Source organism: Diospyros lotus, chromosome 9 (genome assembly GCF_014633365.1).
Source record: "Diospyros lotus cultivar Yz01 chromosome 9, ASM1463336v1, whole genome shotgun sequence".
Lineage (NCBI taxonomy): Eukaryota > Viridiplantae > Streptophyta > Magnoliopsida > Ericales > Ebenaceae > Diospyros > Diospyros lotus.
In genome coordinates this window covers 26621408-26648854 of record NC_068346.1, presented here as the reverse complement: position 1 = coordinate 26648854, position 27447 = coordinate 26621408, and the positions used below count along the sequence as shown (strand labels likewise).

General features: G+C 38.4%; 1 protein-coding gene across 3 annotated transcripts in view; it reads right to left on the bottom strand.

Moving 5' to 3' along the window:
* LOC127809843 (uncharacterized) overlaps positions 1-27447 on the bottom strand; it is a 161663-nt gene that overhangs the window by 72924 nt on the left and 61292 nt on the right. For 2 of the 3 annotated variants that reach the window (XM_052348977.1, XM_052348978.1), the window contains exons 16-34: positions 26738-26833; positions 26527-26594; positions 19468-19588; positions 19169-19390; positions 18755-18982; positions 18547-18656; positions 18308-18404; positions 17439-17537; positions 17184-17327; positions 16958-17026; positions 15348-15836; positions 14860-15183; positions 9703-9834; positions 9488-9601; positions 9208-9392; positions 8315-8423; positions 8089-8232; positions 1144-1419; positions 332-1006 (exon numbers count right to left, since the gene is read on the bottom strand). In XM_052348977.1, the coding sequence (XP_052204937.1) occupies positions 332-1006; positions 1144-1419; positions 8089-8232; positions 8315-8423; positions 9208-9392; positions 9488-9601; positions 9703-9834; positions 14860-15183; positions 15348-15836; positions 16958-17026; positions 17184-17327; positions 17439-17537; positions 18308-18404; positions 18547-18656; positions 18755-18982; positions 19169-19390; positions 19468-19588; positions 26527-26594; positions 26738-26833 (3702 nt within the window). The remainder of the gene's footprint in view (positions 1-331; positions 1007-1143; positions 1420-8088; positions 8233-8314; positions 8424-9207; positions 9393-9487; positions 9602-9702; positions 9835-14859; positions 15184-15347; positions 15837-16957; positions 17027-17183; positions 17328-17438; positions 17538-18307; positions 18405-18546; positions 18657-18754; positions 18983-19168; positions 19391-19467; positions 19589-26526; positions 26595-26737; positions 26834-27447) is intronic. The other variant, XM_052348979.1, reaches the window with a different exon arrangement.

Below are 27447 nucleotides of genomic sequence, written 5' to 3'. Positions count from 1 at the left end.
AACCTCAAGCTAAGTCTTGAGAGCCTCAAGCTAAGTCTTGAGATAAAGGATTATGTTCTTTAGACCCGAACCTCTATAAATTTCTCTTGTTCCTTATGGTTGTGTGATTTTATTGTTATCAATTCTACTGCAATCACCACATATTAAGATCACAAATTTAAGAGTTTTCAAAAGAGCTAAAATTATTAATTTTCGAAAAACCCAATTCACCGCCTCTTGAATATTTTTCTAGGCAACAATTATTTAAAATTGTACAAAACATACCTTAATGACTTTAAGGTAAATAAGTTAAAAGGAAAGCAAAACTATGAGAAAGGTGCAGGTTAAGTACCTCGATTTTCACATTTACAAAACGCAACCTCTTTCCACGTCCAAGGACTATTATAGGGCGGAATCTTGATGAATTGGCTCCCTTAATATCTGTTTCTTCACTTAAGTGAATAGTCTTTCCACAACCATCATATGTGTACTCATCAACTCCTGCAGAATCCACAATTAGCTGTCGATATGGGGACAGGTGCACTGTATCTTCAATCTGTTTGTGGACAGGAGCAGAGAGTAATATGCTGTTATTTCTACTTATAGGATCATTCTTTGGATCCATCAATTCCTCTCTTCCAGTTATTGCTCCCAATGCAGGCACAAAAAACTCACCAACAGCAAGAAGAAAATCTGGAACAACAAGAACCCGAGGCTGTTGCGCCCGCAGCACAAATGATTGTGAAGACAATCGCCATCTATAGTCCATTACAAACATTGTTGAAGTTGGAACATCCATGCTTGGTGAAATTTGAGAGTCAACTCTCATAAAGCCACCTTTATTTAAGGAAAAGGGAGATTTTCCAGTTGAAGCTTGTTTTGGAACATCAGTACATGATCCAACCATCAAACGCATTTCAGATTTGGTATCAGAGCGAACATCCAAAACATAAAATCTAGGAATGGTCACATAAAGATCTGCTTCAGACAAAGAAGTCATGCGATATGATACCCAAAGACCTTCTAGCTGTAAAAAGAATAAAAAGTGAAATGATTTCATGCTGGTTCAAGATAGAAATAAGCATGCAAACTTTTAATAGAGAAGAAAGGGTCCTTAATAAACAAGAAAAATAAGATCAAGTTGCTGTTGGACAATGTACTTACAGCGATATGTGCCAAAGCTGAATCCTCATGAACACCATTACACAATTCTAGCAATGCATGATCCACTTCCACTTCTATCTTTGTAACAGTGCGCGAGAGTAATACTTGACCATTCATATTGACCTTATCAACCAGCAATTTCATCGTGTCTTTTGAAATAGACTTGCTTTGACGAAAAGTTGGAGGAAGTTTTGGTTGTTCAGATAAGTTCATATAGACACAGTCGATAATCACATTATACTCTTTATTCGACATAATAGCATGCAATAAACCAACCTTCAAAATGTAAGGAGGAATTAATTAAAAGGATCATAATCGAACCACAAGACAAGGAATGAAAGAAACAACCAAATAGAAGTAATATGGAAAGATATGGGAACTTGTATGAAAAATTTATATCCAGAGCACAAGAAGGAAATAAAAGTCGTAAACCTTTATAACAAAATCTTGTAAGAAAACATGTCTACAAGATATAGAGAGAACCCAGTGCATATAGAAAAGATTCCATGATTTGTAGTCTCTTTTATAGTTGTAAAATGACAAAATACTTTCCTAGAAGCTCCGTTTTGATAGCTCCCAAAGAACTTCTCAATCCAAAAAATACATTCTAAAGGTCTTAATTTCTCTACAAATTTCAACCTCAATTAGAAAACATCTTATTCTGTAAGAAACAATAAAGTTCCTTGGAAATGTAGTTCAACAGCATTGAATGGTATTTACATAATTGAGTTTATTATTAAGGAGATAAGAGTAATATTTTATGTATTATTTTATGACAATATGAAGACAAACTGAAACAAACCGAATTGGGTGTCCAGTATTCTTCATTTCCATGTAAACTTTATAGGGTAAATTATATGAAATCCCCTTAGGGTCATGTGCAACTTACCCCCCTGTCCTTTCGATTGTATCAAAAAACCCCCCTTACACTTTCAAAATGTTGCAACCAGTCACAATTTGTTGTTATTTTACATAATTTTGTACAATAATCTACATACAAAATACATAATTCTATATATATAATTTCAATATATCAAAAAAATACAAAATTTTCCATTAATCAACCAATAGACTGCATAAAATTATGTAAAATAACAACAAATTGTGGCTGATTGCAACATTTTGAAAGTGTGAGAGGGTTTTTTGATGCAATCTAAAGTATAAGGGGATAAATTGCACATAACCCTAAGTGCAGGGGGGTTTCATATAATTTACCCAACTTTATATGGTATAAGTTCTGGTCAGTTGTAATCTCTGCCATCATTATCATATTGTCTGATGATTTAGGTGTGTTTTTCTACTGTTTGGAAGCATGACCTATTGTGGGTAGTCAAAAGGTGCACAAAAAGTATTTCAGACTTACTTTTTATAGGCTAAGAAACCCATTGTAGGGTTTGTTGGACAAAAGCTGAAAAACCTACCATATGTGACTTCTCAGCCAATGGGTGAACCTCACTCACAAATGGCAATGCATGGGGACTCTAGTGAAGGTCCAAGAACTCTCCTCTGATTTGTGTTGACAAAATATGATGAATGGAGTGTTTTGGCATGTAATCTGGATCAGCCAAGGCTTTGATCTATGAATTCTATTTTGCGACAATCACAAGCCTTAATCCCACTAAGTGAGGTAGCTGCATTGGCAACGCATTTTACCAGGTCAAATGAAAAAATTTTAGTGTAGTTGCATTCCGCCTGAATATTGTGTTAAATTTGCAAGCACTAACATTTACCAGTGGATTCAGTGAAGAAGTTAGTCCAAGACCAAAGACTTAAGATTAGATCATGGAACATCAAGGTATTGACAATAAAATCTAGGGAGGTGGTTGATGTGATGATTAGAAGAGCAAGAATTAATAATATTTGCCTCCAAGACATGAGATGCATTGTGAGAAGGCTAAAATACCTGTTGAATCGGGAGTGTGGATTATACATGTAAACTTTACTATACATGGAGTGTGGATTATTATGAGTATGGTTTTAAAGGATCAAGTAATTGATGTGAAAAGGTTGGGAGATAAGGTTATGGTTTTAAGGATATTACAATATCCTCTTTGTTAAGGAGAATATTACTTCTAATTATGAAGGATAGAGGAAGTAGAGAATGTCATAAACCTAGGGTTCAAGACGGACTGAAATAGACAATCGGAAAGATCCGATTGAATTAAGGTTAAGAGCAGAATGTATTAGAGGGAAAATTGAAAAAGAATGGGGGAGAAATTAGAGAGAAAATGAGGGAGAGCAGAATAGAGAAATGAGGGGAAGATTGTAGAGAAATTGTAGAGAGAGAATCAGATTTCAATTATCAATTCAAGCATACCCTCTCTTCTTACAATGGGCCTTTTTATAGGCCTTAGCTAGCTCCCTAACTAATTTCTAATAGCACCCATGTGCTCCTAACAAACACCCAAATATCTCCTAACAAACTAATATAACTAATTACATTATTGCCCTTCTAATTACCCTTAGTACATGACAGAGAATAGAAGGAGAGTTTATTTAGTTTCTTACTTAGCTTATGTGGCAGTCGGTCAGTTAGTTTCAAACAGAAAACACAATCAGTGTTCTGTTTATTACTGACAGCTGGCACGTCTGTTAGTTGTTGAAGAATAGAGAGCAATATAAAAACTCATTGCCCATGCTGTAATATTCATTCAATTCAGTCTCTATGGTTTTGATTATCTCTATTCATTTTCTTTCAATTTTTATTTTCTCTCTAGTTCTTACATGGTATCAGTAACACCCTGCCTTACCCGAGCACGTTACTATAAGAGAATTCCCAGGAATCTTTTTTTTTTTTTAAACTTATCATGCTCGGTGCATCAAGAACGATCTTCACATGCTTTAACATGCTCGGCACATACCACGATTCAAAGAACAATCTTCACATGCTCACACCGACCGACACCCACGGTGATTCCAAGAACAATCTTCACATGCCCACAAGATCCCGAAAACTCCAGTCTTGCCCATTTAACTAATGAAATCAATAGACTTAAACTAAACGAGTCATAATATCACGCAGCGAAAAGTAATAACATAAATATTGTGAACCATCACAACAGTTTGTACATAATATCAAAATAAGTATTACAACTTGAAAAGATAACAACAACTATAATGCTAAAAACCGACAACCTTCAGCTAGCTACGTCCTCGTCCTCGCCCTCGCAGCAGTCCTTGGCTAGAACATTGAATGTTCCAAGGGCATAACCCAGATTAGATGATTAAACATCTAAGTGATGACATGATACAGTTTATCGAATGCATGAATGACTATGAGCATGGCATATACAAATGACTCACGACACATCTAACTTGAGAAATCTCCCTGACATACTTAATCTCTCGTGACCATCATTCCACCACACCCCGTTGGGAATGACCTTGTCGCAGCATACTTAATCTCCGGGTGCCCAACCACATCACCTAATGACCGGGATTAACCTTGCCCCATTCTCAAGCAGACCCCATCCCGTCCCACGGACATTACAATGACATGAATTCAACATAACAATGATATGAAAATCACACGCCATGCACCGACTATTTTTAAGTAAAATCAGTTGATGCAATATACCACATATTCAATATGCATAAGATGCCAATAATTTGAAGTATAACGACTACAAGAAACATCCCAAGTCTCGGAGAGTACAACCACTCACTGGAACTGGCTAAACATGTGTAACCTAAGCTCGGGAGGGTAGAATCGCTCACCTAAACCCACTATACACACACCAAGCCACTTATAAGACAAAGGATAAAATTGGATCGAACCACTCACCTTATTTGCAAAGTCAATTTGCGCCTCATAATGCGTGCTAAGCCTCGATAGTCATGCAATCCTTTCCTTTAACGGTCAAAGCATCTCCTGTTTACCATCGTGACTATAGAAATCAATATTTCTATTTTTCCCGTAATTTCTTCAATTTTCTTTATTTTTCTCTATTTTCCATAACCTTCTTTCCTTCGAAAATTCATAATAAATACCTAACACCTAATTTCTCCGACTATTTTTGCTCAAATATTCCTAAAATATTTTTCTAAAAATTACAAAATTAATTTCGAATTAAACCTGTACCTCACGCGCCAAGCACGTGGGTGAGGGTGATGTCCGTGCGTGCTATTCACGCGACCAGTCTTCTCCGGCCTTCTTCTTCAACGACGACCAGCTGTGACGGCTTCCAACAGCCAAACAAAGTACACATCCTTGAAGCTCTCCGTCAGGCGATCCTAGGGGTACCCTTTGGTGGCCGAAAAACTTGCTGGAAAACCCCCAAAACTCCGGTTGCAAGTCACGGTCCGATGAGGCTCGACTTTCTGACCAGCTTCCTGAAACCCTATGAAACCTACACCAAACGCCTCCAAATTCTCCAGAAACCCTTCCTAGAACCCAAGGAACAAAAGCCCTCTAACCTTATTGCTCGATTCAAGATAAAACGTGAGTAATTTTGCCCGATTTTTCTTTTGAACTCTCGGCCTTCAACCCTTATTTATACCCGTTCTTGACGCCAAAACCAATCAAATCTTGGTTGTTCTTATCCCTTAATCACCAAATCTAGCTTCTAAATGATTCAAATAGCCCTAAATCATGCACAAAATCCCTCGAAAAATCCGAACGAATCAGTGATCACATCCGCCATAAATTCCGGTCAAATCTCGATCGTGCTCGGCCAATGGCCATTCCTAATCGTTCGATCATGACCTGGAGGCTATTCTGGAGCCTCCAGGCGAGCTTCCCAACGGCCAGAGGCGGCTGGCCGGCGGCCACAGTGCGGCCGATCAGTTTCCCAGCTACAAGTTTGGTTTTTTACAATTTTACCCCCCCACCCCCCAATTAATTTCCAAATGCATTTTGCCCCTTTCCTTGATACCCCTGAACTTTCCATCTATTCCAATAAGGCCTACAAGTTTCAAACTATTCATTTCTCTCAAGAATTTCAAAAAACTTCGTCGTTTCGACCTCTCTCGAGCAGTTTACACACTCTGTACTTTGGCTCGGATGCCCCTAATCGCGTATTTTCGACCCCAAACCTTTGCAAATCTCTTGCTTTTGTCAAATCCCACTTATTTGGGCAATCTTACCTTCCCTGACTTGCTTTGACATGGACACTTGCCTTTTCGTTCATGTTTGAAAATTACACATAGGCCCGAAACATTGATAAATCTCATTTTGACTCCTCAATTTCCAAAAATACCTTTGATATAAAATACTGGGTATTATAGTATCAGAGCCAACATTTTACATCAATGGTGAAAGATCCTGAGCATCTTCAAGTGAAACGTCTCAGAACCTAGTCTCAAATCCTATTATTTCTCAATCACAAGTTGATTTCGCCTCAATTAAGAAAGCTCTCAATTTCAAACCTATGAAATTGGAGACTGGAAATTACCTATTCTGGAAAGCACAGATTTTGGCTACAATTCAAGCTTTTGACATAGTTTCCTTCATCACGAAATCTCCTGCAAAATTTGTTCCAGATCCTAATCATAGGAATCTTAATAGAGAGAAGGTAAATGAGGACCATCTCTTATGGCTCAAGTCAGATCAATTATTGCTCGGGTGGCTATTCTCAACAAAAAGCAAAGAAGTATTAGCACGGGTTGTTCATTGCAAGTTCTCTTCAGAAGCCCGGTATGTCCTTGAGAATTTCTACTCACAATAAACTGTAATTAAGTCATTTCAACTTAAGCGGCAACTTAGACAACTAAGGAAGAGTCTATGACTGTAAATGATTACATCTTAAAGATTAAGACTATTGGACATGCTCTTGCTACTATTGGAGAACCTACGTTTGACATGAATTTACTTTTTGGCCACTATAAGTGGATTAGGTTCAGATTATGAGATTGTTGTATCTATCATCACATATCAAATGGATGAGATAAATCTAGAAAAGGTGCAGTATCTGTTACTTATGGATAAACAGAGGCTATGTATGCAAACTTCAGTTGGATCATACTGGTATAGAAATATGAATAACAATACAAGAGGTGGTTGTAACTATAGAGGAGGTAGTGGCAGAGGCAGATCTAATTCAAGAAATGTTCACTTTCAGTTATGTGGAAAACCAGGTCATTATGCAGATAGGTGCCTTCATCATTTGACAGGAATTTTCAGCATAAAGTTTTCCTGGTTCTAATAGGTCTGTTTCTCAGTCAGATCAGCAAGCTCATTTAGCAGTCACAAGTGATTCTAATGAAGCTTCTTTACCAGAGACTAAGTTCAGTTCAAGGATAGAGGCAGGTTTGGTGGAACAAATAAACTCTTTATCCAATCTTTCATTTACAGGGATTTTACGACATATAGAGAGATTAGGATCAAGATCTCTAGCTATACTAAGAAAATACATCTCTTAAACTAGGAATGTACAATTTACGAAACTATCAATTACTCCTATGATACAGAAATCAGAATGATCTTACTCAATCAAGATCCATAAAATCAGGAATTTGAGTGATTTCCAATCAGATCAGATTTCTCAGATCCCAACAAACAGTACCAAACTAGAAAGCACTTCATTAACACACGAAGATCAAAAAGAAGGTCAACTCCTCAAAAAAGTACCAAATAAAGTCATTGCAAAAACTTGTGTTGCAGGAATTCTAGAGCTACTGTTTTGCTTTATCCTTTTTGTTCTGTTTGTTAATTGTTGTGGCTTTTCTTTCTCTTTTTTTCTTTTTTAATCAACTACTTTTGCTTCAGCTTTATTGACAGCATAAGCAACAAAAGCATTCAGGTAGAACATGAGACATCAAAGATGATCATAAGGTAAATTATGAATGCACACATTAATTGCATGCTAATTTGAACATAAGCAATGTATCAACTAGAGTCCACCTGTTCCATGCAAATGTGCAGAGTTTAAGGATTAAACAGGTAACTCCATAGTAGAAAAAGAGAGAGAAATCAAACTCGGTGGATTTTCACATCCAAGAAAATACCTTCACTTCTAAGGAAAATGTTGGAACTTTTCGAAACACATCCCTCAAAGTGCGGCGCACATAAACATGAATTTCTTGGCCTTCCCGTATCATTGGCTTCCCAATACTACCATCAATCCCCACAGACATGTTCATTCCCAAAATCTGCAATATTACAGCAGAAGTGACACTTTCTGCACTAATTCAAGTTTAAAGTCTGAATCAATAACTGAAACCAAATAATTACCTCTGCATCAAGAATATCAAGATGTACAGCTGAAGGGTCTTTATCTGGACATCCATGCCAACTGAGTTCATTCCTCAGTTGCAGCTGCCCCAGATCCAGTTGCATGAAGCTGCAAACAACAAAAAATATAATAGAATCAATCATAACCACAGTACTTTACAGCAAACATAACTAAAAAAATAGAAAAGGTACTCCATTCTTTGATTCTTTTTTCATGCACACTCCTGGTTCTAGAGGCAGGAGAGTTCTATTTCCCATTACTTCAACAGACAAAGGTATGTGCAGAGCAAAAAAAACAACTACTACTATTAATAATAATAATAATAAAATACTCAGTGTTAGAAGTAACAAAAGTCACACAAATTCAAGGAAGAGAGATTTGATGGTAAATATACCTTAAACTTTGTAAATATGACAAATAGGAATAATATATTCTCAGCTATGTTGTCCTTTCATTTGGAAAATAAAAAATATTAGTATAAGAAATTTATGAGCGTCAAGAAAATTGATCCGATTTTTATTGAAAGAATGTAGAATTTTATTAATGCAAATAAAAATAGGAACATTATGGCCAATAAGCCACACGGACAACAAAACCCATGAAACACTATCAAGAAGTACTCAAAACAAGACCACAATTTGAATCCCACAACCACAACCAAAGCTGGAGAGAATTAGAAGCTAAAACCAAAACCCTTCTGAAGCTGAACCCAGATCTGCCATGTGAAACTAGATTCAGACACACACCTACTTTATACAAGGAATACACTTTTCAAGTATTCAAGGAAATTGCATCTATCAATCATTTTTATCTAAAACACTTTTTATGCCTTCAATAATTAAATTACTGAATTCAAAACCAGAAGGTTCAAATTCTTATGAAGAATACGAACTCTTTGCTTGTTGAATTTCTTGGCACGATAATAATTGGAGTGTCGAGTGAAAGGTCTAGTTTCAATGCCAAGGATCCATCAACCTCATATTTGTTAATCAGCCACTCAATGTCTCCAACTTTGTCAACAAGTTTAATGGCTTCTTCTGTATGCGGGGTTGCAAGTTCCATAAAGTAAGCAAATATCTACAGAACAAGCATCCAGAAAGGTAAGATATTCACATCCAACAGAAAAGATCACCCCAAGAAGAAATAAAGTAGCAAAAATAATTTCAACTTACCTCCTGAACAAACCTATAGAGGAAGACTATGCGAACGGCAGAAAGTCGACCTTGCAAGCTGTAATCATATCCTTCATAATCTTCATCTTCAGCAGTGTATGACTTGAAAGTGAACTAGACAAGAGGGAAGTTTACAGCAAAATTATAATATAAAAATAATTATCAAAAATATCCTTGTAAAGTGTCAGCTTCTCACCAAACCAATTATAAGTTACCTTGATAAGAGATTCAGTCCCTTGATTCCTTATATCACACAGCCAACCCCAATGGTGATCCATTCCAAGCGACATATCACACAGCCTTAGATTTCCTAAAGTGCCCTCAATGGTTATAGAACTTGGATGAACCTTAGAATTCAATAGACTGTGTCAGACAATGAAATCTATACCAGCATAATAGGCACATGAAGAACCAAAGCACAGAGACATAAATGCAGACAACAATTAGTTGAACAAAAACAAGCCACAAAGCATTTGACACAAACATAGCAAGTCAAAATTGCGAATAGTATTTAGCTCATATTGCAATTCAGTGTAAATCATCTATAATACATTGCTACAATGTGCAAATTTTCTCTTAACTATGGGAACAAGATGGAAGAAGGTGCGCAATGTTATTAGAAAAAATATGTAAAGTTTATGGTGGGATCTCAAGAAAATTGATAGGATTCCGATTAAGTAAAGGAATGCACTGCTTGAATTTCAACTCCAGATTACAAGGAATGAAAAAAAATGTAAACAGAGGAAAAGAATGGGCATTCAAGAGGCCCAAAACTCTCCTGTAGAATCTACTCAATTTCTTCACACCTTTCTCTCTCTTCTATTCCCAATTTATAGGTTGTTGTTCTCCCTCCATAGCTGCATCTGGTTATGCACATGCTGGTTTGTTACACAGACCAGCCAAGTTCCAATTCTACCCTTGGTGCACAGGCTGGCTGTTATGCAAGCCCAGCTGTGTTACCATTCTGCCCTTGACTCTTGAAGCGCCTTTGATAGGACCGCTGCACCGGATATCAGTTTATTTGTCTTTTGCAAGACTGAACATGCAGCAGTCGTAAATGAAACAACTGGTTCATTGGAATTAACATCTTATTGAAGCAAGAGCTTCACAGTCAGAAAGAATAAAACAATAGGAGATAGAAAAATACCTCAAGAATATTATTGAAATGAAGGAAGGAAAATGGAAATCAATACAATAGAGAAAACTAACTGATCCTTATATATATATTGAAACTATGAGCTGCCTAACTGCCTAACTAAATACAACAACAATCATAACAAAATATAATCAGCTGCAACTGAGAGCACATTTGCAGCCTGCTACCAACGACTTATGCCTTCCACACTTATACTAAATTTATTTCAACAATGCATACAATAGTCAGTTGAAGAAATGAAAGCATAAAATTCAGTAAACATTCATAAATTGATCCTACTCCCAAACGCTCACAGTGAAAAGGAGAATCATTGTTGAAGTTTGCCTCCCCAAATACTTAAAGAGGTTTTTTATGGAAATTTCAAAACTAGGTGATGAAGATCATATTGAGAAATATTTAGGAAAACAATACTCTAGGCGTAAATGTAGAAATTAACATTGTTTTATTAATTTCTTTATTTTAATTTGTTTCCTAGTTTCTCTTAATTTCTTTTATGTCTTAGAATCGTAATTACATTAGGATTACCTTATAAGCCTAATTACCAAGGAATCCTAGTCAGAAAGGAATCCTCATTAGAATAGGTTTCTATCTATTAATTGTCTATAAATAATCCTTTAGTAAAGTATTGAAGGGCAGATTTTGATATATAATATTGAATATTGCTATTGGCTTGGAGTAATCGGGATTACTCTTGTTTCTTTTGGTTTGGGTTCTACATCACTAGGAATTGCAAAAACTGTGATGCGCACATGACATTAAGAGCAATAATAATGCCACAATAAAATGACAGGAGAGTCCAAACCATAGAAAGGAGCAATAGTAACTTCAAACATCACACATACAAGTCTTTACTCATAAAACATAAAATTAACCTTGAACATTAGTTGTTTTTCATTTGTATTTAAAACAATCAGCATATATGGAAAGAACCCAAGAAAATACCGAGAAAGAAAGAGAGAGACTAAAAACGGATAATATGACTGGGTGCTCTTCCCAGTGCACAACAATAACCAATACCACTTGGTCATCTCTACACTGACAGCATAGTAACTCGAAAAGTAACAGCATTCTTCCATATTAAATTCAACAGCAATTATTTTCTACTCTTCATCCACTTTGCTTAAAACAAATAAAAACATGTGTGCATAATCATGATGTAGTTTCTTTTATATGCAGGAGGGTGTGAACTGTTTCCAATAAAAGGAATGTTGGAGTTCCATACCTTGTTACCCAAAGAAGGGCCCAAGTGAAAACAATTTGAGGTGTCAAATGGAAGTGTTCATCATTATCTGGTTGAATAAAAGAAGAAAAAAAATTTCTATACCTTCAAAAATTTATCAAAATCTTGATTCTCTTGCAGCACCATGGACCACAGCGACCTGACCTGAACTTTTTTCAATTCTAAATTTATTTATTTAGTTAGTTTACCTTTGGGGAGAGGGCAGGGCAGGGGGTAACAGCACGAAAACTGCTCAGTGATGTTTGTTGAAACTACAAATCAACAAAAATATGATTCAAAGCTAGGTTATGAACTTCAATAAAGAATGTGTTTAGCTAGCCATTGAACATTGAAGAATCCAAAATATATTCAAGTAATTCCAATGCAGCGCATCCGGTGGCCTTCCCCTTCTCATCTACGGTTGGCAGTGCGTCCGGTGGTCTTCCCATCCTCATCTCCGGTTGGCGGTGCATCATGTGGTCTTCCTGTTATTGTCTACAGTTGGCGGCGCGTCTGATGGTCTTCCCATCCTCGTCTCCGATTGGTCAACTCGTTGGTCGACGTTTCATCTCCTCCGTCGTCGTAGGTTGTCGGTCATTTTGTCGATCGCTGTTTGTCCCCTTGATCTTCTTGTCGTCGCTTCATCTTCCTGTTGCCTTCTCTATGCGAGAAAGGCAAGTGATTGTGTGATGGAGAGGATTACTCTCGCATTTGGTGGGGTGGAGGTGCAAACTCAAGATGTTGTTAGTGGATAACATTGGTATGAGATCAGCGAGTGGATCCCTATATAAGTTGTTTCCCGAATTTGGTTGTGTTATGGATGTGTTCATTCCAAGTAAAGTACGATCAGGGTATGGATTACCAATTTGGTTTCGTGTAGTACAAGATCGATGCAGAGGCTGAGAGGGCGATTAAGGTCGAGAATGGTAGGCTCCTGCATGGCAAAAGGTTGTTCGTCAAATGGGCAAACTTCGTTCATGGTGGTTAGAAAGGGTGGAGGCTTGGGTGTGCGATTGGCTTGGGTCGACATCCAGTTGGCACCAGCCGATCTTTTGCATGCGTGGTTAAGCAGGAGGGTGGTGACGCAAGTCGATCAGTGTGCTTGGTTAGGAACCTCCCAGGCGTACTTCTCTTAATTTTTCTACCTACACTGGTGCACAAGACTAGTTATAGTCTTGCTCAGTTGGGTATGTTTAGTCCAGTTTACTTGTTGATTTCTTAGGTGGATGGCATCAATGCAAGAACCTATCGTGTGAGCTTAGGCCACTGGGGGGAAGGAGAGTCCTTATTGTTTTTCCAAGCCCTGATGTTAACAGGTCTTGTTTGATGGGGAAAGCTAAATGGTTCAAGTGCTAGTTTGAACGGGTTTCTGACTGTGAAAAGTATTGTGTGAATGATGAGAGGCTCTCGTGGATAAAATGTCAGGGTCTTCCAGTGGTTGCCTAGACGGTGGAGAACTTCAAGAAGCTGGCTGCCTTGTGGGGGGAATATGTTTTAACGCACTCAAATTCCATGGATACAAGGGTGTTGGATGTTGCTCAAATATTGGTCGTCACGAGGCATCTGGTGATTCATGCTTGAATGGGTGTCGATTTTAGTGGACGACAGGGAATTTATCCTTCGATGTGAGGAGGAGCTTGCTTCATGGAATGATTGGGACAAAATTAAGCATCATCTATTGGACTTTTCAGTGAAGTCTCCGTTGGTTCATGCAGAGTTTCCAGTTCATAGAGTTTCAAGGCTAGTCAGAACTGAGGAAGGCAGAACGACCCCTTTAGAGGCTGAGGGGTTTGTCTTGAAAGAGCCTAACCATAGCCCGAGGAAGGTGGGTCAGGTGGAAACTGCATGTGTGGAGGAGGTAATAGGGAGACTCGTCGCCAATTTGAACAGTCCAACGCCTAGGGCAAAGGATGGGTCAATTTCTTGTATAGATGCTTCCTTAGGGCCAGATATTGGGTTGAGTGGCCCATTTGGATGTGAGTTGGGCTCCAAGCAAGAATGTTGGAAGGTGGGTTTTGGCCCTAGCTTTGGATGGATCAAAGGACTTGGCCTCCTCCTCGTCTAGCCTGGTTGGGATGGATGGGGCCGCGATTGCAGAGCGCTTTTCTGGTGAAAGATCCCTAAGGGGTATGGTTGGTGGCAGCAGCGAGGAGAATTGTGCTGAGGGTGTTCAGGTTAATGGTGGGAGGGTGGGGGTCTAGTCAATGGGTTCCAGTAGTGAAGCTAAGTCAAAGGTTCTCGCAACCAATGTGGACCCCTTTCTGCTGGTGGGGGGGTCCAGAGGACCCGGTTGTTTTGTCTCCAGTCTCTGATCGACCTAGACAGGTGTCTCGGCTCCCACTGATGGAGGTTGGTTCAATTCTGTGTCCTAAGAAGGCTCGGAGAAGGAAGGGTTTGAGGTTTACGTATGCCAAAAAGAAAAAGAATCCAGTTGTGGGGGTAACTGTTCATGATCCTGGTGGTGTTGATCGGGTTGAGGGAGAGGCGGCTCGATTTGGGGCCCTGATGGAGGTTAATGAAAGGGGCTTGGTCCCTTCGCCTAAGGATGGGGTTTTATCAAATCCCTATATGAATGTAGAAGACACTTTGAACTTGGGGAAGGCTTTGGGCCTGCAAGCTGATGGTAATGAGAAAGAATTGATTCAGGTGTTGGTTGCTTGGGATGCAGCGGATCTGGAAGCTTGGGAGCTGGGGAGGGGGATGGATGCTGTCCAATGAAGATCATGTCTTGGAATATTCGGGGCTTAGGGGCTGATTTGAAAAAAAAGGCAGTCCTTAGGCTTGTTCACAGGAGGGGCATCGAGTTTGTCACAGTTTTGGAGTGTAATACATGAGAGACCATCAACTATAAAGAACCTTATTAACTGTGACAGCGAACAACAAACTGGAAATATAACTTTCCAGTTTTTTACTAGTTCGATTCATGTACTTGAATTGAAATGACTAAACTGAATGCATGAGAAAAATAAGAAGGGGGCAAAAAATTATTATTCTCACCTTCAGATCAAAGACAAAGCTCTCTTGCACAAGCATCGCAAGTTCAGAACCGTCCTCCTTGTTAAGAAACACAGATACACTGTCCACGTCCATCATTAAACAGAATACTACACGATCTTTACCATATCCAAGCAAGCCTTGGACAAAAGCACGTTCATTTTCTTCGGTCTTGTCTTTGTTTACTAAAGGTTGATGATCTGAGGTTGTTGCACTAGAATCACTTGCTCCACTTTTTGCACAACTTATATCGAAGCCAAAACCAATTAAAGCAACAAGGGTGGGTCTGTTGCAAAAGAATTCCAATTTCGACATACGAATGCTCATCTGAAAGTTTTAATTAAATAAATTAGAAAAACATCATTAAGTTGGGTCTCAATAGTGTCCCTTTTTATTTTTGTAATAAATTAGTCCAACACAATAAGGTAGCACAATCACTAGTCCCAACTATCTGTTCTCTCTATAAACTGAATGATGATCACATGAAATACCTGAGTGTCAATACCATCATAATTAGGTGAAGTAGGACTCCTTGTTGAGAACATGACAGATACAAAATCAGAGTTGTCACTGCCCTCTGCTTCATAGAAACAATCATCGGAGGCACTTTTTACTTTCCCTGTTTCTTTCTCATGAACTAAGTCTCCAACAGATTCAAAATCAGTATCTTCACTAATATTACTTAACCTTGCCCCATAAGTTATATCAAAATTTGGTGAATGAGTGCCTAAATCATGCATAGACAACAAATCAGGCAAAGCATCCTTAAAAATATCATCATCCTCTGAGACCACTGAAGCCCTCTCCTTTGCAGGAGGATCTAAGCTCCTAGGGGAAGCAAACAAAACACCATTCTTCAGCACAGAGCAGGCTAAATACTTTGGGCTCAATGAAGAAGATCCCTGAAGCTCATCTGTGATTTTCAAGGAGTGCAGCTTCATTTTGACAATCAAATCACCTTCAGAACTAACTACATGCACCTGAAAAGCAACATACTCCAACTTAAGAAATGTGGATATTAACTAGTAGCAAAAATCTTCAGCTTATGAACATGAGTTCAACGCAAAATACATCAAAGACTAATCAATTTAACTCTTGAAAGATAAATAGGTCTGTTAACTGTTCGATGTAATCTTTCAGTTGGTGTTTTCTACACAGTGTGCGTTAGTCAAATCAGAAACAAAAACAAGTTGAAAATTGTCATATGGATCAAATTCTCTGCTCTAGGCTACCGAACACCAAACTAGAAGGAGATGTTTAGAAAAGGGCTTTACCAGATTGGGAGGTGGAAGGACATATGATTTCTTGGATAAGAAGGGGCAAAGAAATAGACTATCCTTTTATACGTGTCTTATTTGGGGTAGTGACCCCTCATTCAGACAAAAAGGGCATATGGTGGCTGAATGTCTCCAGTGCAGTAATTGTTTTGCTTCAATCCGAACTCCTTAAGCTACTTTCATGATGGATAATCTGATGAAAGAAGCTAAGATCTTGATGAAATGCTGCATCTGCAGAAAGATGACAAGTATCTTCTGGCTAAAGAGGCTCTAGACCATGGTCAGATAAGGGTCTTAAGCTCTGGAGCCGGTTCCTCTCTGAGGGGGACTAGGTACCAATATTGTGTCGAAGCAACTGTGCTTCTCCACTTGCCTTGTATTTTCATTGGTGTATAGCGTTCGGGGCAGGAGGTTTTAACCTATGAGGGTCAGGAGATATAGGTTGCTCCCCTTTCAGAAACTTCCAAGTGCCAATTAACTTGTTACATAAGTTTCTCAGGTTTCCAAGGGCAAGAAGGAAAAAAACATTAAAAAACATATATGTGAGATTTATGAGATTTATTCTCTTCCATGTATAGAATGTGTATATATATAGTCAACTGATGATTAGATGATAATTAGGGTAATTAGTTAGGCTGTAATTATCCCCATGATCTTTAATTAGCTCCATCATTGATTGTAATTAACCTATAAATAATAGAATTGAGAGGCTAATCTCTCAAGTTTTCTCTCCCAATCACTCTCACAGTATCAATCATTTTGATTCCAGGTACTGGATCTAAAATCCACTTCCATGTAAAACGCAACAAACAAAATAGACACACCTTTCCCCCTCCAACTAGAACCTCAAGAATTCTTGTCTCCTCAAGAATTTCCTGCTCCTCATCTCCACACTGCAATGTATATAATAATACAAGAGGTAAGATTACTTTCTAATATGTGATAAAATCAATGAAGCATCCAATAAGATGATACCGATATCGAAGAAAAAATTAAAATTTCAAGGTAGGAAACCATAGCGAAAATTTGACTTAAGAACTTCAGAGATACCTTTCCATACAGTGATAACTTTGTCTCCAGCAATGACCCATTAAGAACAAAGTCAACTGGCATCAAATTGCCAGTTTGATTTTCAGGAAATTCAGCAACTGAATGACCTGAATCTGCAAGTACATCAACTGAAGGAGGAGTAGCCTACAGGCAACATGGAATGCACACATAATAATTATGAGCCATTTTAGAGATAAATAGTACTCATATAATAGCAATAATTATAATAATGAAAGAGACTGAATAACCACATACAGAAGCTCGATATGTTGCTTGCATGAGTGCTCTCAACCAAGTGGCCTTCTCCACCTCATACCGAAACTCTATCACAAGTGTGCTGAAAGATTCCAGAGCCTGGTAAAATAAAAAACAACAATCTAATTTTTTGGAAAACAATGATATTACTCATATAAATAGTATACCAAAAAACAATCATCAGCAAAAAAGAAACAATAAATAACATAAATTAGAGCAGATTCAGACAAGACTGACTATAATAACAAATTGAAAAACGCAATCAATACGAATCTTAACCCCCAAAATGTTGTGGAATTATGAATGATTTGATTACTTAATTACGATATTGACATGATACAATATTACCGAAAATATTTATCTTTTCATGAAAGGAATTCAAGCAAACATAGTTTCAGATGTTAGAAAAAAAAAGGAAAGAAAGTTAAAATTAACCATGAGCTTAGGAACATGTACAGCTTGGTGCTTCAAGGCTCGTGTTTTAGGTTAATACTACAACAATCAGTACACATAGCAATATTAACTATATCCTTCGCTTTGATTATCCTTTTCCATTTTGAGAATCCTGGGTCCAAAAGTAGCAAAAGTAGATTTTAGGAAAGAAAAAAATAAGCAAGGAACATCTTTAAAACAAAGTCAGAGATATAAGATTAATTCGAAGTTTACAGATGAAGAAAGACTTAAGAGAACTACACATGAAAGCATTAAGCATATTAATTCAAAAATGAAAAATCTTTTGATTGGCCCCCCCAAAAAAAAAGAATAATCTATTCAGAAAGATAAAGCATCACATGCCAGAAAGGCAATGAATAAGGTCAGGAGCACATAATATTATCCAAAAAAAACATTTTGGAATCAACAACATTTACCTTTTGGGATTCCATGCCCCTAGAACAAACAGCAATACATGACACTGACCCGCCAACATTTGCTGGGGGAATTTCAAAGACTTGCTTCCCAGCCATACTGCACCATCGGGAAATTGAAAAGTCAAGTATGTAGAGCATGACCTTTGATTATATATAACTAATTTCTATTTTGTTGACAGTTAGGCAGAATCACTAATCAAATAAGCAATTCAACAAAGTGACTGATGAAAGAAGCACACCTAGAGGACCGGTGATAATTCTGAGACATTTCTGAGTCCAACACATAAAGAGATAATCCAGACAACACAAGGAAACATGGACGCCATGCAGCAACAGAATACCCAATACCCTAAATACATAATAGACAAAAAAAACAGATAAGATGCAGTCGAATGTCCAGATATCTTATTCACATCAGCTATTAATCTTTTTCTACTAACAACACACCTTCCAAACAAGAATTCGAGCTTCAGTTGCAAGATCTGGGGGATACCAAGGAACAAATTCAGCTTGAACATTTTCAAAATCTGAGACAGCACTACTTTGTGCTGCTCCACACAGTAGGTTAAATAATTCCATAAGTCTGCAATATCTAGCTGGTGAAAAGTGTACACCAAGGCTTGGAACTTGGACAGAAATACGGGTTGATGGATATCTTGGATGGGGAACTTTGATCTTCAAAAAAGAAAAAAAAAAACAAATGATTAAGGAGGAGGGGGAGTTTTATATCCATGGTAACAGCTAGAATATAACCTGTAATGGAATATGAACTGCCAGTCTTCATAAAAAAAAAAAATACAAAACAAAAAGAAAAAGAAAAGGAATGAAAAAAGAAACACCTACATACATGCAGAAAATTACCTGATCAACAATAACTGCCATGCCACACCTATCAATGAGAGAGCATGCGTTATCAGCTTCCTCCAATGTGGGAGATCCAGAAAGTATATCATTAAAATTGGGGGACAGCAATGTGCAGTTCTGACAATCTGAACCACAATCAGTGAAAAATGCAGCTATATCTCGTCCAGTAATATAAAAACGGGAGTATAGACTTTGCCCCTGATCATGGAGTGGATCTTCCTGCAATAATAAACAATCATATAAATAATGAAGATGCAACACAAACATAAGCTAGAGATTAAAACATATAAGCATACCTTGGTATTCAATGTGAAATGACCAAAATCCAAGAGAAAATGGCTGTCACATTTTGTAGAAGCAACAGTTCTTATAGGAATTCTAACTTTTGGAGCATCAAGATCAATATCAAGAGCAAATCTGCATTATCAAACCACATTAGCGAGGAAGAGTTAATGATGTAAAATTCTTAACTTTTATCAGCTACATAGCTGCATAACACAGTTTCTTTCACATTTGAACTGAAGTAAATTCTTAGCTTTTATCAGCTACATAGTTGCATAATACAGTTTCTTTTGCCTTTTTGATCTGGGGTAAGTAGTTCTTTGTAACATTGACCTCGCTTAAAAAGAAAATGAAAAAAGATACTAAAAACAACAAATACCCACATATTCATCTTTGGTTTTACATAAACTGTTGAACATTAAGATTATATAAAGCAACTAGATCCGCTCAATAACAGTACCATAGCAACTAGTAAAAAGGTTATGATACTCGAGATCCAGCTCAACTGACACGTAACCAGGCCACCCTTGACCTTGGTCAGTGTAACCAAGCCACCCTTGGCTTCGATGTTCTACTTGGGCTTGGCTAGACCCAAGAGAGAGGGTTTTCTATAGACTCGAGGGCAACCAAATCCTACTCAAGAATGGATTACCTAACTCAACTAGGATTATTTCATAAAATCATGGGATAAGCTAATGATCTGACATTACTTCCTACAATCTAGTAGCTTACCCTATTCAAGTGTGGTAGGGAGCCTGATATATAGTATGGTATGTACATGGCCAAACCTAGCACATGCAATGAGTGTAATCAGCCGGTTTATGGCAAACCCTAGAAAACCTCATTGGAGTGCAATTAAATGGGTATTTAAGTACTTGAAAGGATCATTGGACACAGTGTTAGTTTATGGTGGAGCCAAGGTGGAAAGTGAGACTAGTATCCTAGGATATTCAGATGCTGACTATGCAGCAAATCTGGATAGAAGAAGGTCAACAACCTATTATGTCTTCCAAGTCTGGGATGTTACAGTGAGTTGGAAAGCAAGTCTACAACATATAGTAGCCTTGTCAACAACTGAGGCAGAATATATTACTATTTCAGAGGCAATTAAGGAAGCATTGTGGATAAAAGGACTGCTAGGAGAATTACTTGGAAAGGAGATAGATACTACTATTATGTGTGACAGTTAGAGTGCCATTCATCTAAAAACAAGGCCTATCATGAATGCACAAAACACATCAATGTGTTGCATCATTTCATACGGGAGGTGCTAGACAGGAAGGAACTTAAGCTAGTAAAGGTAGCTGGTGAAGACAATGCAGCAGACATGTTCACCAAGGCTCTTCCAATAGCCAAGTTGAAGTATTGTTTGAAGCTACTCCAGATAACTTCAGGAAGCCTAAGCATTCAAGCTTAGGGTATGGAAGAATGAAGGTAAGGAAGAAGGCAGATGCAAAATCCACAAGACTAAAGATTGAAGACTCAACTTATGCAAATGGTGGAGAAATTGTTGAAGTTTGCACTAAGTCTTAAAAACAGAATAAAGGCATTAAAGGAATCGGATGTTTTTATGTTTTAAAACAGTTGTAACGGTAACTAACCATGAGTCTCTTGGCAGGTTAGTTTAAGGACTCGGGCTTAAAACGGCCAAGAATCTCTTGCTTGGGCTTTAGAAGGCTGTCAGCTGAGGTGGCTTCATCGTTAGAATCCCCTTTCTCATGCGAGGAGGTTAAGAGGGTGGTTTGGCAATGTGAAGGGAGTAAGGCGCCTGGGTCTGACGGATTCAACTTTAACTTCATCAAGAAATTTTTGCATGTTTTGGCTCCAGATTTTATGAGATTGGTTCAGTACTTCTATAGCTTTGGCCTAATTCCAAGGAAGGCCCAAGGCTCGTTGCTTACGTTAGTCCCGAAGTCTGACACCCCTCAAAGCTTAGGTGATTTCCGGCCAATTAGTATGGTGGGTTGCGCTCAAAAGGTTATATCCAAGCTGCTTGCCATCAGGCTAGGTTCAGTGATTCATTCCCTGATTGGTGACTGCCAAAGTGCCTTTATTAAGGGCTGACAGATCTTAGATGGAGTGCTTATTGCTAGTGAGGTGGTGGAAGCGGCGAAGAAGGCTAAGCATAAGGCTGCTTTTCTTAAGCTGGATTTTTGTAAGGCTTTTGCCAGTGTGGATTGGGGGTACCTCACGGGGGTTATGGAAGCTATGGGGTTTGGGGCTAAATGGATAGGATGGATAAGAAACAGTGTATTAAAACAACAGATATCGGTGTTAGTGAATGGATCTATAGCGGGAGAGTTTGATATGGAGCGTGGTCTTTGCCAAGGGGATTCGTTGTCCCCACTCCTATTCTTATTGGCAGCTAAGGGTCTTAACAAGTTGTTCTCTCAGGCTATGGATCTGGATTTGTTTATGTGTATCCCAGTGGGGTCTCCTCTTATGCAAATCCCTCTTCTCCAGTTTGCAGACGACGCATTGATTTTCTGCCCAGCTGAGCTTGGATGTATGCATGCCCTCAAACGAATTCTTAGATACTTTGAGCTTATGTTTGGCCTGCGTATTAGTTTTAAAAAGCCCAGCCTCTCTGCAGTTAATGTTAGCCAAAATTGGTTAATGGAGGCTGCTACTCTTTTGAGGTGTAAATCTTCTCCTTTCTCAATCCCATACTTGGGTTTCCAGCTGGGAATTAATCCTAAGAGGGATGTGGCTTGGATGGCGGTTGTGGACAGGATTAAGAGTCGGCTGGCTTCATGGAAGGCTGGGATTCTATCTATGGATGGCCGGTTAGCTCTGGTAAAATTGGTTCTGAACCATTTGCCAATTTACTTCATGTCTCTTTTCAGAATTCCTATTGGGGTGGCGAAGCAGATTGCTAAGCTACAGAGAAAGTTCCTATGGTCTGGGAATGAGGGCATGGCAAAAATGGCTCTTGCTAGATGGGAATTGGTTGAGTTGCCTAAGAAGCTGAGCAAGCTCGGGGTGGGGTCCTTGTTGGCCAAAAACAAAGCCTTGCTCTTTAAATGGCTTTGGAGGATGATTAGTGGGGGGGATCAGCTTTGGTGTAAAGTCATTGCGGCTAGGCATAATGGTATCTTCATTGGAATCAATGATGTGGAGGTTAAGCGAAGCTTCAGTTCTTGGTGGAGGGGCATTGTTGACTCTTATTCCAGTAGTAATGAGGTTCAGTCTGTGGCCTTGGAAGGGGTTAAAATCCGGCTAGGTAAGGGCGATTTGGTTCGGTTTTGGGAAGACACTTGGGTGGGTATCTCCTCCCTATCAAGTTTGTTCCCTCGGTTGTATTCAGTGTCCCTAGATAAAGGGAAGAGAGTGGCAAATTTGGGGTTTTGGGTGAAAAACGAATGGTGTTGGAGCCTTAGCTAGAGAAGGCCGCTGCTCGACAGAGAAGAGTCTACCCAGGCTGAGTTGTTAAGCCTTATCTCCCAAGTTCATTTGGTGAGAGGGAGGAGGGATATGGTTTTTTGGTCGCTAGAAGCGACTGGTTCCTTCTCGTCGCACTCTTTTAATGAGAAGTTTTGCTCCCTAATGTTTGGTTCCACTGTTGCTCACATTAATTCAATGGCAGCTCGTGTTTGGGGCAGCCTAGCTCCTCCAAAAGTGGAGTTGTTTGTGTGGCTAGTCATTTGGGGTAAAATTAACACGAAGGACAATCTAGGTAGGAAAGGAATTTTGCAGGGGGATGACTTGCTTTGCGTCTTCTGTGGCTCTACTCCGGAGTCTGTGGACCACCTCTTTGTCCATTGTGAGGCTGTTTTGTGCTTATGACAGCAAATCTTTCGTTGGTGGGACCATGTGTGGGTCTATCTGAGAACAGTTGGGGGTCTATTTGAGCAGTGGGATTTCTTTGCTAGGGGTAAAGGTCAAAGGAAGGTATGGAAGTCTCTCTTTTATTCAGCGCTATGGACAATGTGGCTGGAGTGGAATAGGCTAATTTTCAAAGACCAAGGGTCAGGTGCAGTTGACATCTTTAACTTGGTGCTTGCTAGGTTAGTTGCTTGGGTGAGGGCTGTGGAGCCATCTTTCCCTTACTCAGTGGATCAAGTTAGCATGTCAGCCTCTACTCTTGGCCGCTAGGTTCTTCTCCCTCTTCTAGGCTTGTTGGGTTTAATGCCAATTTTGGGTTGACGTTTTTCCCCTAATGGCTTGTGTTGGGGGGGGGGGGGGGGTTGTTTTGATCGGTATAGTTTTGTTTTGAACTCTCTTGTTCCTAGTCATTGATGTACATCTTCTATACTTCCATTAATATAATTGAGCTTATTTCAAAAAAAAAAAAAAAAAAACGATAACTAACCATATTACGGTTAGTACCGAGTTTTTGTTTTCTTTTATGTCTTGTAATTACCACATCCTCTATCTTCTATAAATAGAGGGCCGCTATGTTTCTAATGTCTTTTCTTTGAGTTTACATGTACACAAATAGAGAGAAAAGCCTAGGATATTAGACTATCTCTAGAGAAAAGCCTATGGGGAGTAGGCTTTGTGTGTGCGTGTATTGGTTTGTTCGATAGTGGATTCTGAGGTATCAACCCCAGTCTAGATGTAGGACTTTGTTTCATTCAAAGTCCAAACTAGGATAAACTCTGTTGTTTCTTGTTTCTTTCTATTATCACGTGAGAGGGTGAGTTATTGTGTGCGATCATTTATACAACACTTTGTATGATTGGAAATGATATGGTTGTGGGAATGAGAGATCAATTGGAACCATTTTCAATGGCAATAGGGAAGAGGTGGATGGCTAGACTTGGTGTTGCAGCAAGTCATAGGGTTGTTACTGCTGAGGAAAAAGAAAAGGGAAATAGGAGATAATAAAAAGAAAAAGCGAAGGAGAAACCAATTGGTGAAGATGGGCATTGGATAAAGAAACAATGGCTCGGTTTGGAATAAGTTTCTTGGGGACAAGAAACCTTCCAAAGAGAGGGGATTGTCACGACTCCAAGGAATTCCCAAGGATACAATAGTCATATATATTACATGTTTTCCTTTACATTGTATTTATGTTAGAGAATGGTAGCTTATGAATGATATTTGAATTCCATTTTCCTTTCTCAATCCTCCTAGCTCTCCCTCGGCTTTTCTTTCTTCTCCCTCAATTCTCTCTGTTTTTTCTCTTTCTTTCCTGTGCTCTTCTCAATTTCCTTCCTAAACCCTAGCCAAACCCTAGGGTCGTAACAGGAGTATCTCTCCTCCAAGGTAAGTATTCTCAATCACAATCTCAAGCTCTCTTGCTTCTTTACCTTTGCTCCATGTCTAACTTAGTCATCAAAGGCAGTCTCACTGTTCCTCCTTTGCAGAAGATCAATTCCAGATTCCGAAGTTCAGGATGTTCTGCCATCTGATACATTTTCTTCCTTATAAAGATATTGGTGCTCAAATTTGTGCATTCAAAAGGATTGCAGTAGGTGCCTACAAAAAAGAATAAAAATTTCCTACCATCATGAACCTAAGAATCAGTTAAACACTTCTTTACCTCCAAAGTTCCAAACATGTGAAGGGGAGACTGAAATATGACTCAAGTGGCAGCATAAAAAATCTTCTCTCTTACGTGTGTGTGACAGTAATGCACACTGATGAAAACCTGTATATATGTGAGCTTTTTGTTCATTTTTTATGTTTACTACTGTTGGATGTTGTATTTTTGCATTGTTTGGCTTTTGGAGCAAATGTTAGTTAATATTTAATTTTTGTGTGAAATGAGTTTTTGTTTCAAATTTTAAAAATACAAGTAATCCTTAGAAGGAGCTATCTGCATAGGAGTTGAGGGTTGTTTTGTTGGTGAAAATGAATTCCAGTTTTCTATCTCCAATTCTCTATCTGAAGACCCTTCAGGGATTAGCAAGTGGTTATTCAATCAGAACAGCATCTACTGCAGCCATAGGAGTGGTTGTTTTGGAGATTTCTGACATGGTACAATAGCTGGTAGGTACTTTAGGCAATAAAGACCAAAAAGGAGTAAAGCAATGAAGGCAACACTGTGGCAATGAAGGAACGCAGTAACCAAACAAAGAAGGTAACGAGAAGAGTGAAACTAGGGCTCAGATACCATGTGAGAAATAGGTGAAATAAACTGTATCATATCTTATTTACATGTGTGGTACAGCCCCATTTATAGGGTTGGAAATTTACACCATAGGAAAATTACATTTGTGCTAAACTAGGAAAGATAGGCTGTACAGGAAAATAGGAAATGTTGACTGCACAGAAGATAGGAAAGTATTCAAAAAACAGGCTGGTAATTACTCCTTAAAATCACTATCTAAACTAGGGATGATTTGGCCAATCAATCTCTTAAATTAAGGAATGATTCCAATCAAACATTCCTTATATTCTGTCTGGGAATCAACAAGATCGAAAGACGCAGACCAGCCAAAGACCCTTCCGAATACCCAATTCACAAACTTAAACAATAACTCAATTCTCTTTTGAGACAAAGCAAGAACAGAAGCTCATGCAAGACCGATACATTAAAGAAATCAAATTGCAGCATTTTAATTTATATGCTACCTGCATCATCGCAGGTGAAAATGGCAACAAATACCATTTTTTCTAAATTCATGCAACCTTGAACTCGTCAAAAATGTAGTTTGTTGAAGCTTCAGATTTTTGGCATTCACTTTCATAGGTCTAGGAGTAGATATGGCTATAGATGGAAATGATAAGTGAGCTAGAATTCATGTAACCAAATCCACCTAGTGTGATTAAGGCTTGATGTGTTGTTGTTGTTCCTTTCATGGGTCTAGGAGAGCCCTTTCAAATGACAACTAGGATAAAGAGTGTAAGCAAGATGCCACCTTTCACCACTGACATTTGGGACAAGCACAACATAAGTGGCTATTAACTTCTAACCTCATAATGATATATATATATATAAGTATTTACATAAACAATCCAATTTCTAAAAGACAGCAATATTATTGTATCAGACAGAACATAATAAGTTTAATAAACACAGGAGGTAAGAATGCAACTTGGATCAAAATCCAAAATAGCCAAATGGATGATTACCCAGATCAAGTCTAATGCAGAATGGAAAGATTATTCAAAAAAAAATGAACCTGCTTCGTTCTTCTAATACCATTTGGAATTGCTCCTGAGCTCTACGAGTGACCTTCTCAATCTTGTTCTGTGTTCAGCATAAAATACCAAAAATATTACTTTCTAGCAGCAACAAGCAATAACAAAAGGACTGCAGAAATGAGTTTCTAAATATTACTCTACTCAACATCAAATACCATAAAACTAGTTCTATATTAACCCCATGATTACCTGCAATGCGTTAGCAGTTTCAACAGCAACAGTAGGGCTAATTGCATTGCTCCTATTCACAAATTCCAAAAAGCGATTGTAACTCTCCATCAAAACCTGAAATGTCATTTTTCCTTAGAGACAAGAATATTCTAAAATAATTCTTTCATCAACATGGTGGAGGAGTTTATTATTAATATCCAATACTCAGTCCATAAGAGATGACCGGCACGTCGGATGCAATAAGTTTACAGTTAATGAGGTGACAAAAATCAGATTAAAGAATATTAAAAAAAATAATCAATTAGATGTCTTTAAGCACAGTAAATCAAAAACAAATAACAATATATCTATAGTCATTATAAATATTAGAAGAAGAAAATAATGACAAAAGGTGACTCCCCATTTTTCTGTGCCTATAAGAAGATAATGAAGCAAAGTGTTCTGGACAATGAGAAAGAACTCAATGTTAAAGAAGACAATGGCCATCCATAGTGCATGAAGCTCCAACTTTGCAAAAACTGGGGAGTCATTTTCTACACAGCCTTACACTTCTTTTTTTTTGATAACCCAAGTGTCCAGACTTCGCCCACCTAGTCCTGGAGGAGACATGGCCTTACTCTTACTTTGCAAAGAGGTTGTTTCCACAACTCAGCCCATAATGGTAAAGACAACACACACCACACCCCCCCCCCCCCCCCTCCCCCCCCCCCAAAAAAAAAAAAAAAAAA